The sequence below is a fragment of the Anas platyrhynchos genome, chromosome 5 (assembly GCF_047663525.1).
Source record: "Anas platyrhynchos isolate ZD024472 breed Pekin duck chromosome 5, IASCAAS_PekinDuck_T2T, whole genome shotgun sequence".
Lineage (NCBI taxonomy): Eukaryota > Metazoa > Chordata > Aves > Anseriformes > Anatidae > Anas > Anas platyrhynchos.
Genome location: NC_092591.1, coordinates 37263388 through 37282323, shown reverse-complemented (window position 1 = coordinate 37282323; position 18936 = coordinate 37263388). Strand labels below are relative to the sequence as shown.

Sequence of the window (18936 nt, the reverse complement as noted above, 5' to 3'; positions counted from 1 at the left end):
ATTAGGTGCAAAACGTTAAGATTTGGCAGGTCTTTGGAATCAGTGACTGCCAATTTGAAGATACCTTACATCACCTTCTGGCAAACTATCTAGAATATACTTTGCAGGCTACAGTTACACAATACACTTGTACACTAGGGCTGCAGAAGTACCAAATTTCACCAGCCAAGAAACAGATAAGCACTACATAAATTACATTAAGAGCTCTGGAGCATGCTATTCCTAATATATGTATGTAAAACATTTTGCCCACTCATATCTTCTTGGGAAGGCAAATGTGCGAATGGGGGGATAAATTAAACTCCTGTCAGTTTGACAGATGCAGGCATGTTGAGCTCGTATTGCTACTCCTATTGGAAGGGGAGCAGTTGTTCACTGCACTCCAATTTCATGACAAATAAGCACCCTTACAAAACCTTGTCAACGGTTCACATGAGAAGTAGTCATAGGAGAATGTGACTTATGACTTCCCAATCCATCATACAGGAAGGTCAGAGGGGAACAGGAGCAGAACTGCGTTTTGTCAACACCTCATTGCTTGCCCTAGCGTCAGGACAGCCCTCGCAACCCACAGAGGCACGCTTAGCCAGAGTACAGCTGCGTGTGCGCTGTACCCCGGAGTGCTTCCCTGGATGGGATGAGCAGACTGAATCCACACCTTGCATCCTGGATGTGCCCATGGCACACACTTCCCTCTTTCAAGCCTGCCCACTGCTGCGCTGCAGAGAACCAAAGCAAGGCTTACCCAGAGCTCGCTGCCAACCAGAGACTTCCAATTAAGCTCTGAAGCAACACCACTGAAATATTATCTCCTTCATGAACAGACGAAGTTCTTAATAATTATCTTCAGCAGAAGCAGCTGCAAAAGCCCCTTTGAGTACCATACCGTTTTGTTAATGTATCGGAGATGAAAGCCAGCAGCCCACCTAAGCAGGACAACAAGCAGCAACCCGAGGCGGAGCTCTCAGTACAACGGCAGCGTAAGATGCCCAGAACACGGACCTCCCTCTTTAGCTCCCGTTAATGAAGGTAGGGCGAGGAAAGGCAAGGAGAGCAGGAGGAGGAGGAATTTGGGACTGGGAAATACAGGCAGAAAACGAGAGATGAAGGAGTACTACCTGAGACTTCAAACTCAAAGCAAAATGTAATGAAAACAGCATGCTTCTGTATATTCTCTCTGCCTATAGCCACATCAGAAACTTGCTCCAGCGTACTGCTGAGTTGGGATAGCGTGGGGAAAGTGACATGCTGAAAGCAGGCGTTTGGACCTAAAGACAACAGAAATACAGAGGCATAACTCCGAGGCAGCCTACTACTCGGCCTCATGGTCACGAGAGACCAGGAAGCGCTGAAGCAGGGTGTGCCAAGACAGCACCTAAAGCAGAAACCCAAATGCATGGTACTAGCACAGGAGAACATGGAATTGACAATATTTTTTTCATTTGAGTCAAGTGGATTTTAAGCAAGTACCACAAACATGGAAACAACTTTTATTTGCTGTAATTGGCATAAGTAGCCTTAAGAAAACATCGATGAGTACGTGCTAAGAGTCCATTTAAAATCTGTTAGCATCTCTTCAGTGCTGCTGGCCATCCAGTGTCTGGGAACCATGCTCAGTGATCAGAGAGGTCTGTACTGCAAGGTGCTGCAGGGCAAAAAGCCCACTCTTTCCCCAGGCACCTCTTGTCTGCGAGCACAGTGAGGAAGATGCCAGCAGAGGTGAAGAGCACAGGGAAGCAGGTAGCTGCCCCCTGCTCAGGCCAGCAGCTGGTGATCGTGGCCTGTTCCCAGTACGAGTCCCAAAAGTCTCTGTACTCAGTGCCTGGCTGTCCACATTGACCCACAGGGCACCGAGCACACGTCACGTTGTGTGGAAGATTGAACAACAGTGGACACCAGGGCGGTGAGGCAGGTACGCAGACAGCAGTGCCAGAGGTCAACAGCCCGCACAGGATCCTGAGGGTGACAACATCTCCCCTCTCCCAGGCTAAATCCACTGCACATGAAGTTGAACTCATGCTCAGAGTTTTTTTCCCTCTGTTCCTTTCAGCTGCTAGGAGGCTAAATCCACTGCACATGAAGTTGAACTCATGCTCAGAGTTTTTTTCCCTCTGTTCCTTTCAGCTGTGCAAGCCAGGCATCTCACTGCACCCCTACTGCCCAGCACCAGGCAGGAATGAAGCCTAGAAAAGCAGCAAGATGACTGATTGCTCGAGAGCAAAATGAAAGCTGTGATGAGAGTGTTTTTTTGTTGTTGTTTTTGTTTTTAAACCCTGTCCTCCGGCTGAACAGACTTCTCATCTTTCTGACCCCACCAGAGGCCAAATACCACAAATGAACACCCTGCTCAGCTGCTGAGTCCAGAGAGGAGGCTGACTGATGGCTGGCACCCGGACAACTAGGTGTTTTACTTTACCCTGGAGGAGCCTGCTGCAAGGTAGGCATTTCCTACCACATAATAAAAATAAAACAAACCTTAAGTACTGCCATGTTTCAGCTGCCTCGCAGTGCCCTCCACACCCTTCGGCAGCACTGTGCATAGCCAGGACTCCTGATGTGATGGAAGCGAGCCTCGTGCCTCACTGCGCTGCTCCAGGCAGAGCAGCTGGTGCTCAACAGCCTCGAAGCATCCCCAGCTTCTCCCAAAGCAACCTTGAGGACTGGGACATGGGCACGCCAGCTCGGCGCCCCATAGCTCCCCAGATGTGGGAAGCCCTAGCGGCGCCAGTGTGGGCCCACGCCAGGCTCACCCGGAGCCCCAAGCACCACGGGCAGCGATCGCATCGCCCCTCGCAGCACCGCAGGCAGAAGTTGTTCCAAGGCCTGCAAGCGCAGAGGGTATAACACTCACAGTTTTACTTACTGTAAGCAGTTCACTAATTACAGTAGTAATGATTGGATTATGGCCAGTTAACAGCTTTAAAGAAACAAGCCATTATCGGAGGGGGAGGGAAATATTCCTCAGGGTCTAGGCTGGAAACCGCTTTCAGATTTCGGCAGCCTACCCCGCAGGAAGCTGTTAGGAGCTGGCTGGGTCGGGCCATTTGCAACAGGCTGCAACAGCGAGGAGCAGTGTAACGTGTCACTAAATGATAGGCTGGCACCTGAAAATTATCAGTGTTGGAGGAGGTGTGCTTGCAGGAACACAAGGGCTCCTGTTCATGCGCTGGCCCCATCGGCTCCAACGCCCCTATGTGAGCAGGCCCAGAAGACAGGTGCGTGCATGCAGAGCTACACAGACAGCACCGTGCCGATGATGTTTTGTTTCAGCACGCACTGCACTGTGACTACAGGCAGTTCAGAAACTCTTTCGCAGGGGCCTGCTAGCTCCAACCACGCAGCCGGCTGCGAACACCCACGGTATCAGGAGCCAAAGGCACTCACCAGAAACGGCAGCTAGAAATTTCCTTTCCCTAGCAATTCCTGACAGTGCTGGAAGGCCCACAGTTATCAGGCATTAATCCCTTTAGTCCCTCTGGTTGCTAAAAATCCATACAAGGCACAAGCAGGCCCTAAATGAGGAAAGCCAACCCCTTGCATCCCCACCACCCACCCTGCCCTCTCCACCCAGCCCAGGCATCACCCAGAGGCACCCCACAGGCGCCCACCCACCGCAGCCTCCCCCTGTGCATGTGCTCAGTGTCTCCCCTCAGCGCCGTCCTGCTCTGCTTGGTCTTCTCCTCCTCCTCCTCCCTGCAGAGATCTTTGGCTCAGGGCTGGCAGAAACTGAGTTTGGTGTCGCTGGCTGGAGGGCGAGGATTTCTGGCAAGGGAAACCAGCGGAGCTGGGCATCTTGCCCAGGGTGAGTTCACACTTGGCTCCCCACAGCTGGAAATAGTCTCATCCGCAGCCAGAGTTCCCCAACGGCCCAACAAAACCCTTGGGAAACGGCAAGTTTCCACGCGTTGGCCATTTTGAGGCAGTCTGGTGCGTGGCAATGAACGCGCTCCCCCGCTGCCCCCACCCAGCCTCCTCTGCACCACAGCCAAAGGGTGCTTGGCGAGCGAGGGTAGACTCCTGTGCCATGCGAGGAGCCCAGCACAGCCAAGACCAACACGACTGCTCCTTCGACCACTCCTTTTCCTACAGAGCAACACCAGAGGGAAGAGGAGGGCTGAACAAGTGTGCTCCTGCACCCCCCTTCCCAGCGCGCTCCTGCAGCCAGGCTGTTGCGCTCCTCACTTCATCTCCCAGGCCAGATAAAACATGTAGGAAACTCACCTGGAAGCATAAACACATTTAAAGAGCTGCAACTGCTCTTGGCTGCAATCAAAATTTTCCTCAGGAAATTAAGTATTTTCCGTTGTGATAAAACCTGGCATAGGCATGGCCTCAACAGCTTTAAACAAAGTGTCTTTACTTTGGCATTGTTTAGCAATTAAGAAATCCATTTACTTGCTTTTTTTTTTTCTTTTATTCTGTGGACACAAATTTTTGCAGTTTTCTTGTGGATAATACACTTTGGTAGCTGAAGTAGCTCGCCATTTACTGAAGGGTACCTTTAAATAAGTGGAGGGGATCACAGGTAAGCACGGGGGGCAGCAGAAGCTCTGTCCCTGCAGAGCCAAGGAATCCGGCCAGGAAGCACGGCCCCGGGACGTGCACATCACTTTCCATGATGAAGAAAAGAGCGCTCTGCCGGGGTGTGGAGACCATACATGGATCTCTCTCCGTGCCTCGTTTCTCGGAGGCCTTTACAGGCCAGCTCCCAGAGCGAAGTTGTAACAGCACGACTTCCATTTACAGCAGCGGCGAAGTCCGACTGCTGGGCATCATATGCTGCAGCGAGCAGCAGCAAGTGCCCTGCCTGCCTGCTCCGAAGGCCATGGAAAGCAGGAGCTCTTCCTCAGCTGCCAGCTGGCCTTGGCTCAGCACCTCTGTAGGACGGGAGAGTTGTCCTCGGTGTTGTAAAAGGAAGCACGAATTTTCTGGGCAAAACTTATCCAGCCCCTCCTCACCCAGCAGCATCATTCAGCTAGGGGATGGCTGTGTAGTGATACAGAAGAGGAGTAAACTCTGCCCCAGCTTTCTGTGTGAGAAGTTTTGGTCAAGCAACCATCCCTGCAGTGATGCACGGTGACTGCAAAGTCGCAACGATGACCAAAGCTGCAGCTGGCTGGTACAAGTCCCCCTGCCTGCCCACCGACCACGTCAGCCATCCAGGAGGCTGTTGGTCTCCCCGCAGCCTCCCCTGCCTATGAACTATCACCCCGGGGTGTTTCTGTAAGGCTGTCCAGAAAGGATGAATCACTGGCACTCAGAGGCTCACCTGAAACTACTCCAACTACGTGACAGGTGATAAAGGGAGCCTCACGGTGGTGGCGTGCAGTGTAGTGAGTGTAAATAGCCAACGCAAGGCATTTTCACCTGCCAGCACGTCCCATTCTGAGCTGTACTTTAGCCCCCACCCAGTGGAAAGGCCAGTTCTGTCATTTCCCATAACACAGGGATGAACATATCTGAGAGGCTTTCAGTCTATCTATATAGAATGACAAATCGGAGTCACCTGGATGAGAGGCCAAAGTCCTGTTTCAGAGTGTGTGTACCCCAGCTCCCAACAGGAGCTGTTTTGGTGCACTGAAGGCAGAGAAAGCCTCCGCAGAGACCATGCCCTACTGCTTCAAAACAGCAACACGTTTAGAAAAAGGAGAAGAGAGGACAAGTGCAGGTGAGGGCCTGAGGACAGCTGGCTGCATACTGACCCAACAAGGGGTGGCTTGCAAAGGCCTGACCCAGGCCTTACCAGTAGGATGCACGCGTTGCCAGCTGAGCAGGAAGGACACAACGACAGGAAACTAAAATAGGAACAAAAAGGTTCTGCTTTACTGCCCGATAGGGTGCTCAGAGGTTAAGCTGGCAGCGGGCCACACCACAGACATCCTATGGCCAAGTTCTGCTCGAGGGCGGCGAGGGAACGGGAGCAGGGAAGATACGGCCGGGAACAGGAAGGCGGCCAGTTTGCTGAGCACATCACTGCTGCTGGGCCTGCTCACTTAAGCATTTTTGGGGTTGGCCCAAGAATTCCCCAGTTGTGTCTCAGGGATGTGGGTGATTATTCAGAACCAAGTGAGGCTGAGGTACAGGAGGTCAAAATGCAGCAGTGGGTGGCTCCAGGGACCTAGATAAGATGGGCTTTTGCAGTGTGGCTAGTGCCAGACTGAAGGTCCCGCCACTGACAAGCCTATCTCACCACTCTGCACCAACTCATCCTCACAGATCCAAGCTCTGGGTAACATGCTTCAGCCCCGGTATCCCACAGATGGAGCAAATACTATGTCCCTAGGAAGATGACAACTCTGGGCCTTTCTTGCTCAAGTGACATTTTTTCCACCTGGCAGCTGCCAGGCACATTAAGCACGTGCTTCGTGCTCCCCCTTCACAAAGTTTATCTCTCGGAGAGGTAGGAGTGTTTTACACTGCAGCACAAGACTTGTGGAAGTCATGTTAAGCATGTTCCTTATGGTAATCACCATGTTTGTAATAGTCACACAGGACAAGAAATCACGTTTATACATATACACATAAAAGAATCAGTTCTGTTCCACTCTGCTCCCCGTCCTCCCTCTCAAACACCACCAGAAGTCACAGCAATGCATCCAGCAAGCCCCTGGGCAGACACTATATATTGAAGTGAAACCAATCCACCCTATTTGCTGTATATTAGCAGCTTCCCAGTGTTTCCCCGAGACAGAGCTCCAGCCTCTTTTCTACACTGACTGCTTTCTGCACCTCGCCGTCAGACGGAGCGCAGCCACCCCCACCAGCCTAACGATGCCCCAGAGAAGGGCCCAAGTGTCAGGCACAACAGCGATAATCCGCAGGCAGCTGGAAAGAGCCCTCAGCCCTTCTCCAGCAGCCCCGTGCTAGTTTTCACCATCTCTGTCACCTCTGCTTGTGCCAGCCCTAAGAACTCCAGGCCAGAAACTTAAGCACATCCCAACAAGGCTGCAGAAGAAAGTGCACAGGCCAGGGGGGCTCACCAAGTGCTGCTCCTCCTCCAGCCAGAAACACACAGGTGGGCTGTGAAGGTGCATCTCACATGAGAAGAGCAAAGTGCCTCCAGCAGGAGCAGCTGGGGCTCGTTATTACAATTCACAGTGGCCACTTGGGCATTGTGAAGCACAGGTAGCATCCCCTGTAACACACAGGGCTTCTAAAAGTGTGGCCTTAGCATTCACAAAGGTTTTTACTGAACAGGTTTACCAGCCCACGTTCTCAGAGCTACACTTGATTTTCATGGCAAGGCACCACCACCCCACACAAAAGCACCCATTTCCTTCTAAGGGCACAACTTCTCACCAGACAGCCAAGAAAACTGAAGTTTCTGCTTAAAGACACGTGGCGGGGCAGCAGACCACATGCCCCCAGCTACCCCATGCAGCACTGCAAGCGGGCAGGGGAGAAGCAATGTCATCACATCAGGCCTCTGCAGCTCTGCACCAAAAACGTCATGAAATTCTTGTGCCTGTGATTTGGTAAGCTGCCTGCCTGAAGCAGCCCGTGAGAAGTTCCCCAGACAGGCACATTTTACATCAGTGGGCTGGTAGCTGGATGCCTTTGAGGTATTTCATCCGTCCCTAGAGGATAAGGAGGATGAACAATTCAATCCTGTTTGGCGAGTGTCTCTCCTCACAGTGGCTCCTTGGGGTCTGTAGCAGCAAAGCCTTCCAAGGAAGGCGCAGTCTTCTTTTTTAAGTCTTCTTTTCCTAAGTTTCTCTCTCAAACTGGCTGCTGCATAGGCGGTAAGTCGCTGCAAAGCACGCACGCCTCATTCATCACCTATCTGAAGGGTACGATGAAAAATAATGTTCTTGTCAAAAACCCACAAGCACACTTCCTGATCACAAAACACACGAAACCTGATCACAGAAAGCAGGAGGCAGCTCCCCCACTCAAGGACAAGTAGCTGATCTACAAAGCCAGATACTTGTAGAGACCCCCTACAGCAACTTCTCACCTTATCGTTCTGAAGAACAAGTATCTGGCGACAGCTATCTGTGTTAAACAGCAAAAGCTTGATCGGAAAGATAACAAGTACCTGGTGACCCGTATTGCCTGCCTATATGACGGTAAAACAGCAGCTGAGTGAGCAGCCACACCAATTTCCCCATCCTGCTTCTACACTGGTATCAGCGAGTGCAAAACAAGGCACAGAGAAACCTACGTGCACCAGGGCCACCCTGCAAAGACCACGAGGGCCGTTCATGATCACCTGCTGATTGTCATCGTGTCACTTAGAGGGAGCAAAGGGGCCAGCGCTGTGTAGTCACCACCACCGAGCATTTATGCTGCTGCTGAAACTACAGCGGGAGGTACTGAGAGTGACTGTAGCAAGCTAGAGATTGCGTGTGGCACCGCGTCTCCAGATGGGCCCCCAGCAGCCACCAGAGGTGCAACTTTCTGGAAATGTTGCCACCCTTCTCAAACCAGGGAGGGAGGGCACTCAAACCAAGGGGAAAGGAAGCGGTGACTGCAACTTGTACGTCTTGTCAGAGATATTAGTCACCCTCGGTATGAGCATGTTACCAGCAGCCTGGGAGGTGGGGTGTTTCTGCAAGGGACGTGAGCTAATTTCATGAGTATTTTCTACCCTTAACAACCCCACCTGAGACACAGAGGTGATTAGCACAGCAAAATTCAAATCATAACGAGAGCAGTAAGACCTGTCAGGTGCAGACACAGCCGTGCTACCAGATCCATAGCTTTCGGGGGTATGGGACCACCCTTGCGTTCATACGTATCTCCAGATGTAGCTCATGGCAGAGGGTTTGGGAGATTGCCATTCCCGACTGAGAATTTCAGCAGTTTCACGAGTAACAACTGTACGTAGCATTTCTTCAGGGCAGAAAACATGCTCCAGAAGCTTGTGCTATCACTGCTTCAGCAGCACCGTACACCAGAACACTTCATCTCTCTCAGCTGGTCACATCATTTACTACCACAGGGGTGCCAACCTGGAGAGGCAGAGCAGCGCTGGACAAAGACAAGGCACATTTATTTCATTGATACCTTAAAGAGAAGCATGACTGTGTCTCCTTACAGCACAGAAGTTGTATGTGGCTGTCTTCTGTATGTTGCAACGAACACTGCTTCCTACTCACACTGTCAAGTCAGCAGCTGTCAAGTCTGCAAGCAATTCAGCATTTAAAGGGTTTGTTTCGCCCCCAGCTCTGCAGTTTGGACGAGTCATTTCAGGCCACATTTTAAAATAAACTCTGAACAACCAGCCCACAAAATGTGCAACCAGAGGGAGAGCCAGAACCACCCCCAGCCCCCAAAAGCCCCCAGCAGCACCAGCAGCACCCCAGCACCACCTCAGACCCCTCTGGGACACTGGGGGCCAGTGGGAGGAGGCTGGAGGTGCACCACAGGTGCTGAGCATCCAGCAGCTCATCCAGGCACTCATGCTCCTGCACCAAGAGCCCCACAGGGCGCTGGAGAACTCTGGCCATCTGCAATCAGGAGGGAGAAGTGCCTGGTACACGCTTTCTACAGGGCAAGCTGGTGTGCCCCGATCGACAGCTGCTTTTCAGGTGGGACCTTGGCAATGGCTCTCTGCAAGCTCTGCTTCGTAACGCTGGAAAACAGCGAGATCGGTCTCGTTATGCCTTGGCCAGTGCTACTCCACAGCCTGACTCCAGACAGGAAAGAAGAAAAAAGGGAGAGGAAAGACAAGGCTGTTAGAAGAAACTACTGAGATGAGTCCAATAGAACAGAGAGGAAAGTATTTTAATCCCCAGCAGAGACCCTGCTCCCGTACAAAAGGCTGTGCAGAGGCTCAAATCAAGCGAGAAGTAGCAGTTTGTTCTGCACATTACATTTTTTGCCACTTATGAATAGCAATGCTGCAAGGAGCTCTTTGAAACCTCTCAGTCTCTTCTGATAGGCACAGAAATGCCTCCTGTGGAAAGCTGTGTGACTGGAAAGCTGCTTCCCTCCGAAGCGCTGTCGCTTCATCCCCAAATTTTAAACCAGCAGCTTCCCAGGAAGGGGCAGGTAGGAAGGTGTGAGCCCAGTGCCTCTTGGCTGTATCACGTTTAGAGGCCTAACTTCACCCTCCAAATATGAAATATGAAATTCACTCTGCCATCCCTCGACCTCTGTGAAAGCAGCTCACGAGCCCGTACCTCGAGCTCTGCCCCAGCCAGCCGTGCCCCTCTCAGTGCAGTAGGAAACCTGCGCACCAGCTCCGTGAAACCTGTCCTCCTTCAAGCACAGCACACCTGTTGAGCCCATTCCTAAAAATAAACTAAAAATCAGCAGATCTCCCTGCTTCTGATACCTGCCATTGGCTCTGCTGAGCCCAGTAGTAATGCCACAATAACTCGGTGGTACTTAAACCCCTCCACAGACCCTTCCTCGTCTCTCTTTCCCCACACTGGCACAGAAGCTTTGGGGTCTACTGCTGCCAGCACCCGAAAGTGAGTCTCACCCATGGGAGAGGCCCGGCTGCTGTGCCTGCAGGCAGCAAGACGTCAGCGATCTCCCACTGATAAAGGCCCCGACTGAATGGCAGTGCTGCAACAGGCACAGCGATTTCTAAGAGCTGATCGTCCAAACAGCCATTTATGTAGGCAGAGAAATCGCACGTACAGTCAGGATTCATAAACAGCGGAATTAAGTTCACATAGCAACATCCCAGCCTTCTTCCACAGCGATTTTCTGCTTCTCAAATCTCGGTGCCCTTTTATTTCTAGACAGACAGGCTTTTAGAAATTCTCTGGCTGTTCCTTGCAGGAAGGAAAACCTAAAACACGTGAGCCAACTAGAAAGCCCCAACAGTGGGCCAGAAGAGAGCCGACAGATCATTTGGGAGGTGTGAACCCCTCCGATTCACCTTGGCAAGCTATCAGTCCTGAGCAGGGAGACAAAGGTGCAGCTGTAATTACTGCAGTGACTTCATTTTGCAGGTGAGGAGGGGTTACGGTCTCAGCACACCCCAGGGCTGTGCCCACTGGATGCTGTTACCTCCTGCCCTCTGAAGCAAGCCCCAAGGCCCCAGCAGGCCCAGCACGGTCACTGGGAGCTGCTGGCCAGGTAAAGGACCTGGCTGGGATAATTTCCGAGCAGACACACGGATACCTCCCAGCTCCCTCCCGGCTTCTCCCCTCCTGTGCGAGCACAAGTAACCCAAGTTAACGGAGCGGCTCTCTGTCCCCCTCTGCTGATAGGACCACGAGGACCAAAAAAACCTCCTGGCAGGAGGTAATTAAGGAAGCCGTGGCCTTCGGGGCACGTGCCACAGCTCCTGCTTTGGGGCTCCTCGTGAAGCCAGAGGCTGGGCTCCTGCTCCCAAGCACCACGCCAGCCGCTCCGCTCCGCCTGCCCCCAGCGCCCCATGAAAGGCAAGGAGCTGCGCGCAGCCTGAGAGCCATTTATTTCCCCTTGTGGGCAACGAGCAGTGCTGCCCACCTCGCCCTGCGCCCCACGGGCTGTCCCACACCCCTCTGCAGGGCTGGAGGCAGCGCTCACAGCCAGGCAGCCCTCCGGAGCAGGAGGAAACTTCTCTCCCTCCACGAGTGCATGGTGGCAGATAAGCCACCGAGCGAGCACAGCCCAGACCGAGATTGCATTCCTCCTCCTCCTCCTTTGTTGAGGTGCGAGCTCGCACACCGCCAGCTCGCTCTCAATCAAATGCCCTGGTTTGGGTGCTTCAATTCTGCTGCCTCCCCGAGCGAGGAAGCCGCGGGCAGAAGCCCCGCAGCTCTCCCTTCCCATTCACCCGGTGGCGATGGGCAGGGGAGCCTGGCAGCCCTCCACCCGCAAGCAGCGGAGGTGGGAAGGGACGGGAAGGGAAGGGAAGGAGGGGGCTGGAGACGGAGAGACCCCTTATGGGGGGGCAGCGGCACCCCCACCCCGGCTGGCTGGGATGCGGGGCTGGGAGCGGTCCCGCGCGGGATGCTCCGGGCTGAGCACAGCGAGGAGAGCAGCGGCGAGGCTGCAGCTCCCCAGCTCCCAGCTCCCCTCCCCGCTAGTTCAAAAAAAAAAAAAAAAGGGCCAGAAAAGGGCCGAACGTTACCATTTTTGGACATGACTCGGCGCCAGCCCTGCCCTAGCCCCCAGCGCTCAGCCCGCCGCCGGGGCCGGGTCCCCCCGGGGTGCACCCTATTTATTTTTTTTGGGGGGGGTGCGGGCTGCCCGGTGCCCCCCGGTGCCCCCCGGTTTTCCCCGCGTGGCGGTGCCCACCTTCCGCTGCTGCTTCTCCCAGGCGGGGTCGAGCAGCAGGTCGCGGTCCCAGTCCTCCTCCGGCTGCATGTAGTCGTTGGTCTGCTGCGGGTCGTAGTGATCCATGGCGGCAGGCAGCCTGTCCCTCCGTCCCTTGTCTGTCCGTCCGTCCGTCCGTCTCACCCGTCTGTCCGCGCGTCCTCCCCCCCCGCCGCCCCGCCCCGCCCCGTCCCGGCGCTGCCGCTGTGCCCGGCCCGCGGCCGCTCAGCCCCGAGCAGGCGGCGGCGGCGCCCGCTCCCTCCCCCCCCTCCGCCTCCCTCCGCCTCCCTCCGCCCCTCCGCCTCCGGCCGCGCGCGCCGCACCGCGGGGGCGGGACCAGCCGCCCCGCCCCCGCTTCTCATTGGTCGATTCCGCAGGCGGCGCGCCGCTCATTGCGCCCCCCGCCCGTCAGTCACGCTCCCGCGGCCCCGCCCTCCCTGAGGCGGAGGGAGCGGCGGGGAGGGCGGGCAAGATGGCGGCCGGGGGCGGCCGGGCGGCGGGAGCCGCGGTGCCATCCGCGGGGATGTGCCTCAGCTGCCGCCGCCGGCAGCCCCCTCCCTGCCTCAGCCTCTAGATACAGAGTACGATATGTAATGCACAACCGCACACAACGTAAAGAAATAAAGATCCACCATATCACTGCAATAAAGCATAAAGAAATCAAGAATTGCGATGTTTCTGACTGTTTGAGCCCCTCCTCACTGCCCCTCACGTTCACGCCTCACGCCTCCCGCTCCTCGCCTCTCCCAATCCCTCCCTGCGTTTCTGGGAAGTGCCGCAATCTTTCACTAATCCCGACCCTTAGATCCTCAAGGGCTCCGTAACAAAACTCTTGGCCACAGTTTGTGAACTTACGGGCAGCAGCGTGGGGGGCGGAAAGGAAAATAAATGTCACTTCTGGACTTGGGACGCTTCCCGGCCCCGCTTGACCCGCTGCCCTGGTGTGGAACCATACTGGTGACACCACGGGAGCGCAGCGATGCTCCTGGGGGATGTCTGCAAGCACAGCAGCACCCCGCTTTTCCTCCTGCAGCCTCCTAGAGCTCTCTGTGTGATGTTAATGCCGACCTCCTTGGGCATCCTTCAAACCTCGCTGGACCAAGCAGGGCTCCAGCGAGGTCCTTCTGATCCGACAAAAGGGCAGCGGGTGTTCCTAGGGCAGTGGGAACAGTCAGACCCACCTCCTGCCCCTTCAGATGAAGGAGCCCAAGGACACTTGGGTAGCTCTGCTCACTGCTCTTTTGCTTAACACATCGGCTACAGGTCCGAGCTTCCCTGGGGAGATAGCTGTTCCCTTGCCAGGAGCATCCATAAGCTCCTGTAGGAGGCCCAGCAGGTGAGCTGGGTCACTGTACAGCAGCACACAAAGCCGTATGGAAGCGGTCTGCCCTTTCTGGGGAGACTCACGGCCAAGTTTCAGCTTTTACATCCTGCAGGTATTCCAAACCATTGTAGCACTGTGACTTAGCACTTACATTTGAACTGTGTGTTGGACTCTCACAGTTAAAAACTCAACAAATTAACATCATTCTTACCCTCCCAGCCCGGGACACGTTACCAATAAAAACTCGGCACCTCTGAAATGCAGACATTTATCTGGTGGAATTTAGGGGGCTATAGCATGCTGTGGTGAATATGAGGAAGGAAGGTGTCTCATAGCCAGAGATTGGGTAAAATCTATGCTTTTAAGAAATGTCATAGAATAACAGTGACAATACTCATTATCCAGGGTTCATTTGATGTAAATGAGACAAACACACACAAAGGCAGGGATACTGTGTTTTGGGGAAGAGGAAAGAAGGGGCCTGGTAAGGTACAAGACCTCTTATCTCCCTATCAGGGCCTCTCCACCTGAGTTGTGTTCCTCTTCTACCCTGCCCTGCCCTCCCCTTCTTCAGTTCTCTTTCCCAGTACTTCCCTTCCCATCTATCTGAATTTCCAAAATTGGCTTCCTGGCCCTGCACCCCAGAGCCAATGTAGCTGCTGGGACAACTTCTTCTCCAGGTACTTGTGCCATCTCCTCCTGCTGACTGGGTGTCAGCTGTGCTTGTTCAGAGCAGAAGATTTAAGGTTAAACTGACTTACAACAGCTGTTTTCATACTGCAAGTGGGTGTAATTTTCTAATATTGTTTGAAGTGTCAATGTGTTAGCTCATCCTATAAGGACACTGATTTTACTTTTCCAACAGAAGAGTCCCTTGATTGCTCTCTTTGCTTTCACAGTGTCACTTGAAGGATGGGATCAGGAGTTATACATCTGCTGCCATGCCCTTGTTATTATGTACCCACTGTATCTACTTGTATCCTGAAAGATGAATCGAGTACATTACAACGTTGCTTGTATACTTATTTGCCTCTGCTTCCTCCCATTCAGCCCCACAGAGGAAGGAGCTTGCTGCTCAGACACGCACAGGAGCATCATGTGCCAGCAAAGCAGGCTCGGCTCAGGCAGCTGCCAAGCTGGTTCTGCAGAGGGATGTAGGGAGTAAAACCAGACAACGGGTACCTAACCTACAGTCAGCAAAATGACCACCTCAGTGGGGTCAGCATCCTTGTGTTAAGGTGTGGGCACACTGACCTTCAGTTGCTTGTGGTAAGGGCTTCCTTTTTTCCATGTTTTACCTGTTCATTGTCCTGTAGTGAGGGGCTGAGGACTTGTTTGCTCACACCTTTTGTTTTCCTGTGTCAGTCTGAAACGGTGTCCCATGTCATGGTCCTGGCACAGTTCTGTGATATGGCCCAAGTGATAAGGAGACTCAGGGAAGGGCCAGAGATGCTAAAGACAAGAGCATCTGTCTTCAGGCAGATCAAGCCTGTGCCTCCCCCAAGGCCAAGGCAGAGGGAAAACAAGAGCCTCCTTATTTCTGGACACCGAGGGTGAAATCCAGGCTGGATCACCCCTGGTGCCACCTAGCCTAACACTCAGCTTTGAGTCTCTTCTCACTCTGTCTCTGCAGAGCTTGCCGGAGGACTTGCCAATTGCCTGCAGAGGTGAGATCAGGAATTTGCTGCTGCTCTTGTTTCCAGTGTGCCAAAACCAGACATGGAGCGATCATGACAGGCTTTGGAGTGAAGTCCTCTGAAAGGGAGCAGCAGCAAGATGGCAGCAGAAAGGCAAGCACAGGGATTAGCCGCTTTCCAGCTCCACCCTTGCCCTCACAGAAAATCTTTTCTCATGAGAGAATCATTGAGTTCTCAGACCTATCATTATTTAGCCCCAGCTTAAAAACTTCGCTTAAAGATCCCTTCCCTTCTCTTTGATGTTCTCTGTAATTGAAAGCCTGCAATTCTCTAGCACAAAGCTTGAAAAAAGTAGTGCTCCCTCATCTGTGGCTACCACCAATGCAGTGGTACCCTCAGGCTGTTTTCCAGCAGAACCCCCCTCCATCTAGAGTTGGAGAGGACTTCCCAGGCAGATGGTCAACAACCCTCCCACTTCTGAGGAGGAGAGCAGCTCCCTCACCATGCTTTAGCCACAGTGAGCTGTACCAGTGGCAGTCCCTCCTGGCTCTGCCACCAACCTGTGAACTTAAGCCTTGGCCAGAGCAGTGATACAGCACCATCGTGCCATCTGCCACCAGTCTGGGACACACTGGGTCCCTTGCAGTTAGTGACTACATTTAGGGCACGCAACAGTAGGTTATGGTTGTTGCAACAGCATGTCAGCTACCCCCGCCTGACCAAAACCACCACCACTCTCAGGTGTTTTAAGAGAGGTGCTTTGGGAATGCCTGCTGAGGTTCCCAGTGCTGTTTTACCAGTCTGTACTGGGCTGGAGCCCACAGCTTTGCAGAAGATGGGCATCTCTTGGGGGAGGACCTCCAGTGAATGCTGGGCCTGCCAAGGGTGATGCTTCAGGAGGGCACTGCCAGAGAGTTCACAGCTCGCTCAAATGGTGCAGCCCCTGGGAGCTGGTGTAGGACCTGACTGTGCACGTGGCTCATTTGCTCACTGTGTTTGGTGCCTGCATGATGCAGACCGGCAGAGGAAACCACAGAGGACAATGGACAGTAGTGCACGCACACAGCAGTGCCACTCGCAGGACATGAGGACTCCATCTTCCATTCCCCTTGGCATTTGTAAGGCTGTAGCTGGAGGGCTGTCTGGCTTCGGGTGCCTGCTTGTAAGAAAGATGCACACCAGTTGGAGAGAGTCCTAAGGAGAAGTAACAAGAAGGCTCAGAGGTCTAGGAAACCTGACCTTTGTGAGGAAACTGGGAGAACTCAGCTTGTTTAGTCTAGGGCAGAAAAAAAATATGAAGTGAGACACAGTAGCAGACCTCAAATATGTGAAAGTTTACTGAAAAGTGGAAGTCAGTAAACAATTTGCCCTAGCTGCTACAGAACCTGCTAATGGTCAGGCTAGTGAAGCACTCAAGCACACCACCAAAGAAGGCGGCTCAATCTCCACTGCTGGAGGCTTTAAAGAACAGGTAGAAGACCTATAAGAGGTTGAACTTTTAGGATAGGTCAACAGATCCTGCTGTGGGCCCAGAGGATGAATGTTATATCACCTTCCAGGATCACCTTCGGCTCTGTTTCATAGCCCTGCAGCACAGTCTGCTTCAGAGGGCAAGACAACACCATGAAGAAACATGACAAGGTTGTAAAGAGACTAGTGATGGAAGAAAAGCAAATACAGCTGCTGGGAAAAGGCAGGGATGTGAAATGTAAAAGCAGACACATGGAACATGACCTTGATGGTCCCATCAACACACCCATGTGTGAAACATATTGCAGCACAACAGCATCTGGAACTCAAAGCAGCTGAGAGGTAACTAGGGTAAAAGGGGCTGTGGGGGTGAAAAAAAAATACAACCACACATTTATGTTGACATAAACTGCTTCAAAATCACTTCCTGACAAGGAAAGATGCAGCTCTCCTGCATCATGGCCAACAGCAAAAATCACCATCACTATTCCAGATGCTGAGACAAGATGCTTCACTCTTAGTTTGACTTTCAAACGTGACTCTCGTGGCCTCTCCACCTCATCATGTTTTTAGCATAAATTGTCTATTTCAGTAGCAAGATAGGTCACAGTGACATTGGACTCCTGGCAGCAATCTATACGTAGAATCAGTGCTTGCGTATGGAGCCACGACAACAGATAGTTCACAAGGAGCTGAGAAAACACAGATCTGTATGATTGAAGAGACCCCACTCTCATCGTCAATGCACCCATAGGACATGAGTGCTCTTAAAACTGGGGTTATTAAATGTTACCTGTGGTCTTCAGGATACCAGTCAGGGCTCCTGTAGCATCATCTAGTGCTTGAAGGCTTCCCTGGGAGACTGGGGAAAAACAGCTAAGCTGCAGATTTTTGGTGTCTTCTGTGCTGTGCCAAGCCACCCACAGTCACCAGCAGCAGAAGTGGCATAGCTAAGCACAGTGTGTTGTGGAGGAAGAGCTCATTCCTCTTAGAAAAACAGTTGGTGCAGCTGGAAAACACACCAAAAGCCTCTCAGACACAGCAGCTTTTTTCTCAGGGTGGCCCAGCAGCGAGCGGGGAACCCAATGCTGAGTCAGTGAGGCTGGGCTCCACGTTCAGATATGCATCAGAGGTGGAGCAGGCCCCACCAGCTGCGCTGAAACCCACTGCACCATTAACTTGCCTTCCCAAAGGACACTTGTTTGAGCCCATAGTTCTCCATCCCATGAGGATGGACAGCTAAGGGCTTTGCTTGAAGGAACCATTTCATCCTGCTCCTCCAGCCGATGCGGGGAGCAGCTGGGCAGCCAGCAGCCTGCCTGCTTCCACAGGGCAGATTAAGCTTCTGTGCTCCACAAGTGAAAGCTGCTGCGTAGCAGCTGCTGTGGGTTATGTATACTTTCACACAAAAAATCATCCCATGTGTTTTATGCTTTTCTCCTAACTGGCTCACTCTCCCTGTTAGTTTTTTCCTTGGCACAACAGTGCAGAGCCACCCCAAATAAAACCACACAATGCAAAGTTACCTCCTACATCAGAGAGCTTCTTATTCAGGAAGCAGCAGCAAACCCCACATCCTCACACTCGCAGAAGCTCTACCACCAGGAGGAGGATACTCGTGGAGCAACATGTCGGATGGTGTAAAATGGAGCTTGGAGAAGACAAGCAGCAAGCGAGGAGGTGCTGGCAGGCAGCACCAACAGCACACAGCAGGGACAGCAAGCAAACTAGCTAAGCCAATCTCCCCAGCTTCCTTTAATCTCTTCTCTAGTAGGATTTCCCCCTCCTCGGCATTGTCTCACATGATGCACACCTGTGACCCTGCCTGTGACAGGAGGCTGCAGACCAGCAGTGCGAGCCCAGGGCTTCCTGCAGTGTTTTGCGTCTGCTGTTTTTTTTTTTTTTTTTTTTTTTTTCTTTTTCTGAGCAATGCTTACCTGTTTGTGCCTTCCCTCCAAGCCTATCACAAACCTAACCAACCTACCGTAACCCCCAGCATCCTAACCCCGTCCTTTCACAGCACAGCAGTGAAAAAGGGCTCGGTGGCTTCTGTTTTCAGCTGACCAGGAGCAGCCTGGCTGCAGGCTGCCTGGTGGGGACTCGGGAGACCAGCTCTGGGTAGCACTGGGCACACGGGCATTTTAGAGAGACAATAACCTGCCATGGCTGATAGCAGACTCACCTTAGAGCCAGTTATGCTGTTATAGCCATGAAATCAGGGTGTTTTAAGCATAGGAGCTGCTGCACCTCAGGTTTCTGTTGCCTCTGCACCCAAGGTCCAGGGCAGCAGGTCACTCAGTG

General features: G+C 53.0%; 1 protein-coding gene and 1 long non-coding RNA gene across 8 annotated transcripts in view; both read right to left on the bottom strand.

Annotated features, from left to right (window-relative positions):
• Positions 1-12410, bottom strand: part of ACTN1 (actinin alpha 1) — an 85130-nt gene extending 72720 nt beyond the window's left edge. For 2 of the 5 annotated variants that reach the window (XM_072038846.1, XM_072038847.1), the window contains exon 1: positions 12187-12319. Coding sequence is in view for 2 of the 5 variants with exons in the window: in XM_038179255.2 (XP_038035183.1) it covers positions 12187-12291 (105 nt within the window). In the remaining 3 variants the exon portion in view is untranslated. Of the gene's footprint in view, positions 1-12186 lie in introns of all 5 variants that reach the window. The other 3 variants (XR_011809706.1, XM_038179255.2, XM_038179256.2) reach the window with 3 other exon arrangements.
• Positions 12411-13782: 1372 nt separating this feature from the next.
• LOC140002648 (uncharacterized) lies at positions 13783-18443 on the bottom strand. 3 transcript variants are annotated; one of them, XR_011809710.1, is made up of 4 exons: positions 18162-18443; positions 17429-17497; positions 16405-16441; positions 13783-16321 (listed from the first exon to the last, which is right to left on the bottom strand). It is a non-coding gene; the product is annotated as an uncharacterized lncRNA (long non-coding RNA). The 3 variants fall into 3 exon arrangements; XR_011809711.1 differs by lacking the exon at positions 16405-16441 and having other exon boundaries at positions 13783-16324; positions 18162-18442; XR_011809712.1 differs by lacking the exon at positions 16405-16441 and having other exon boundaries at positions 18162-18442.
• Positions 18444-18936: the final 493 nt, after the last annotated feature.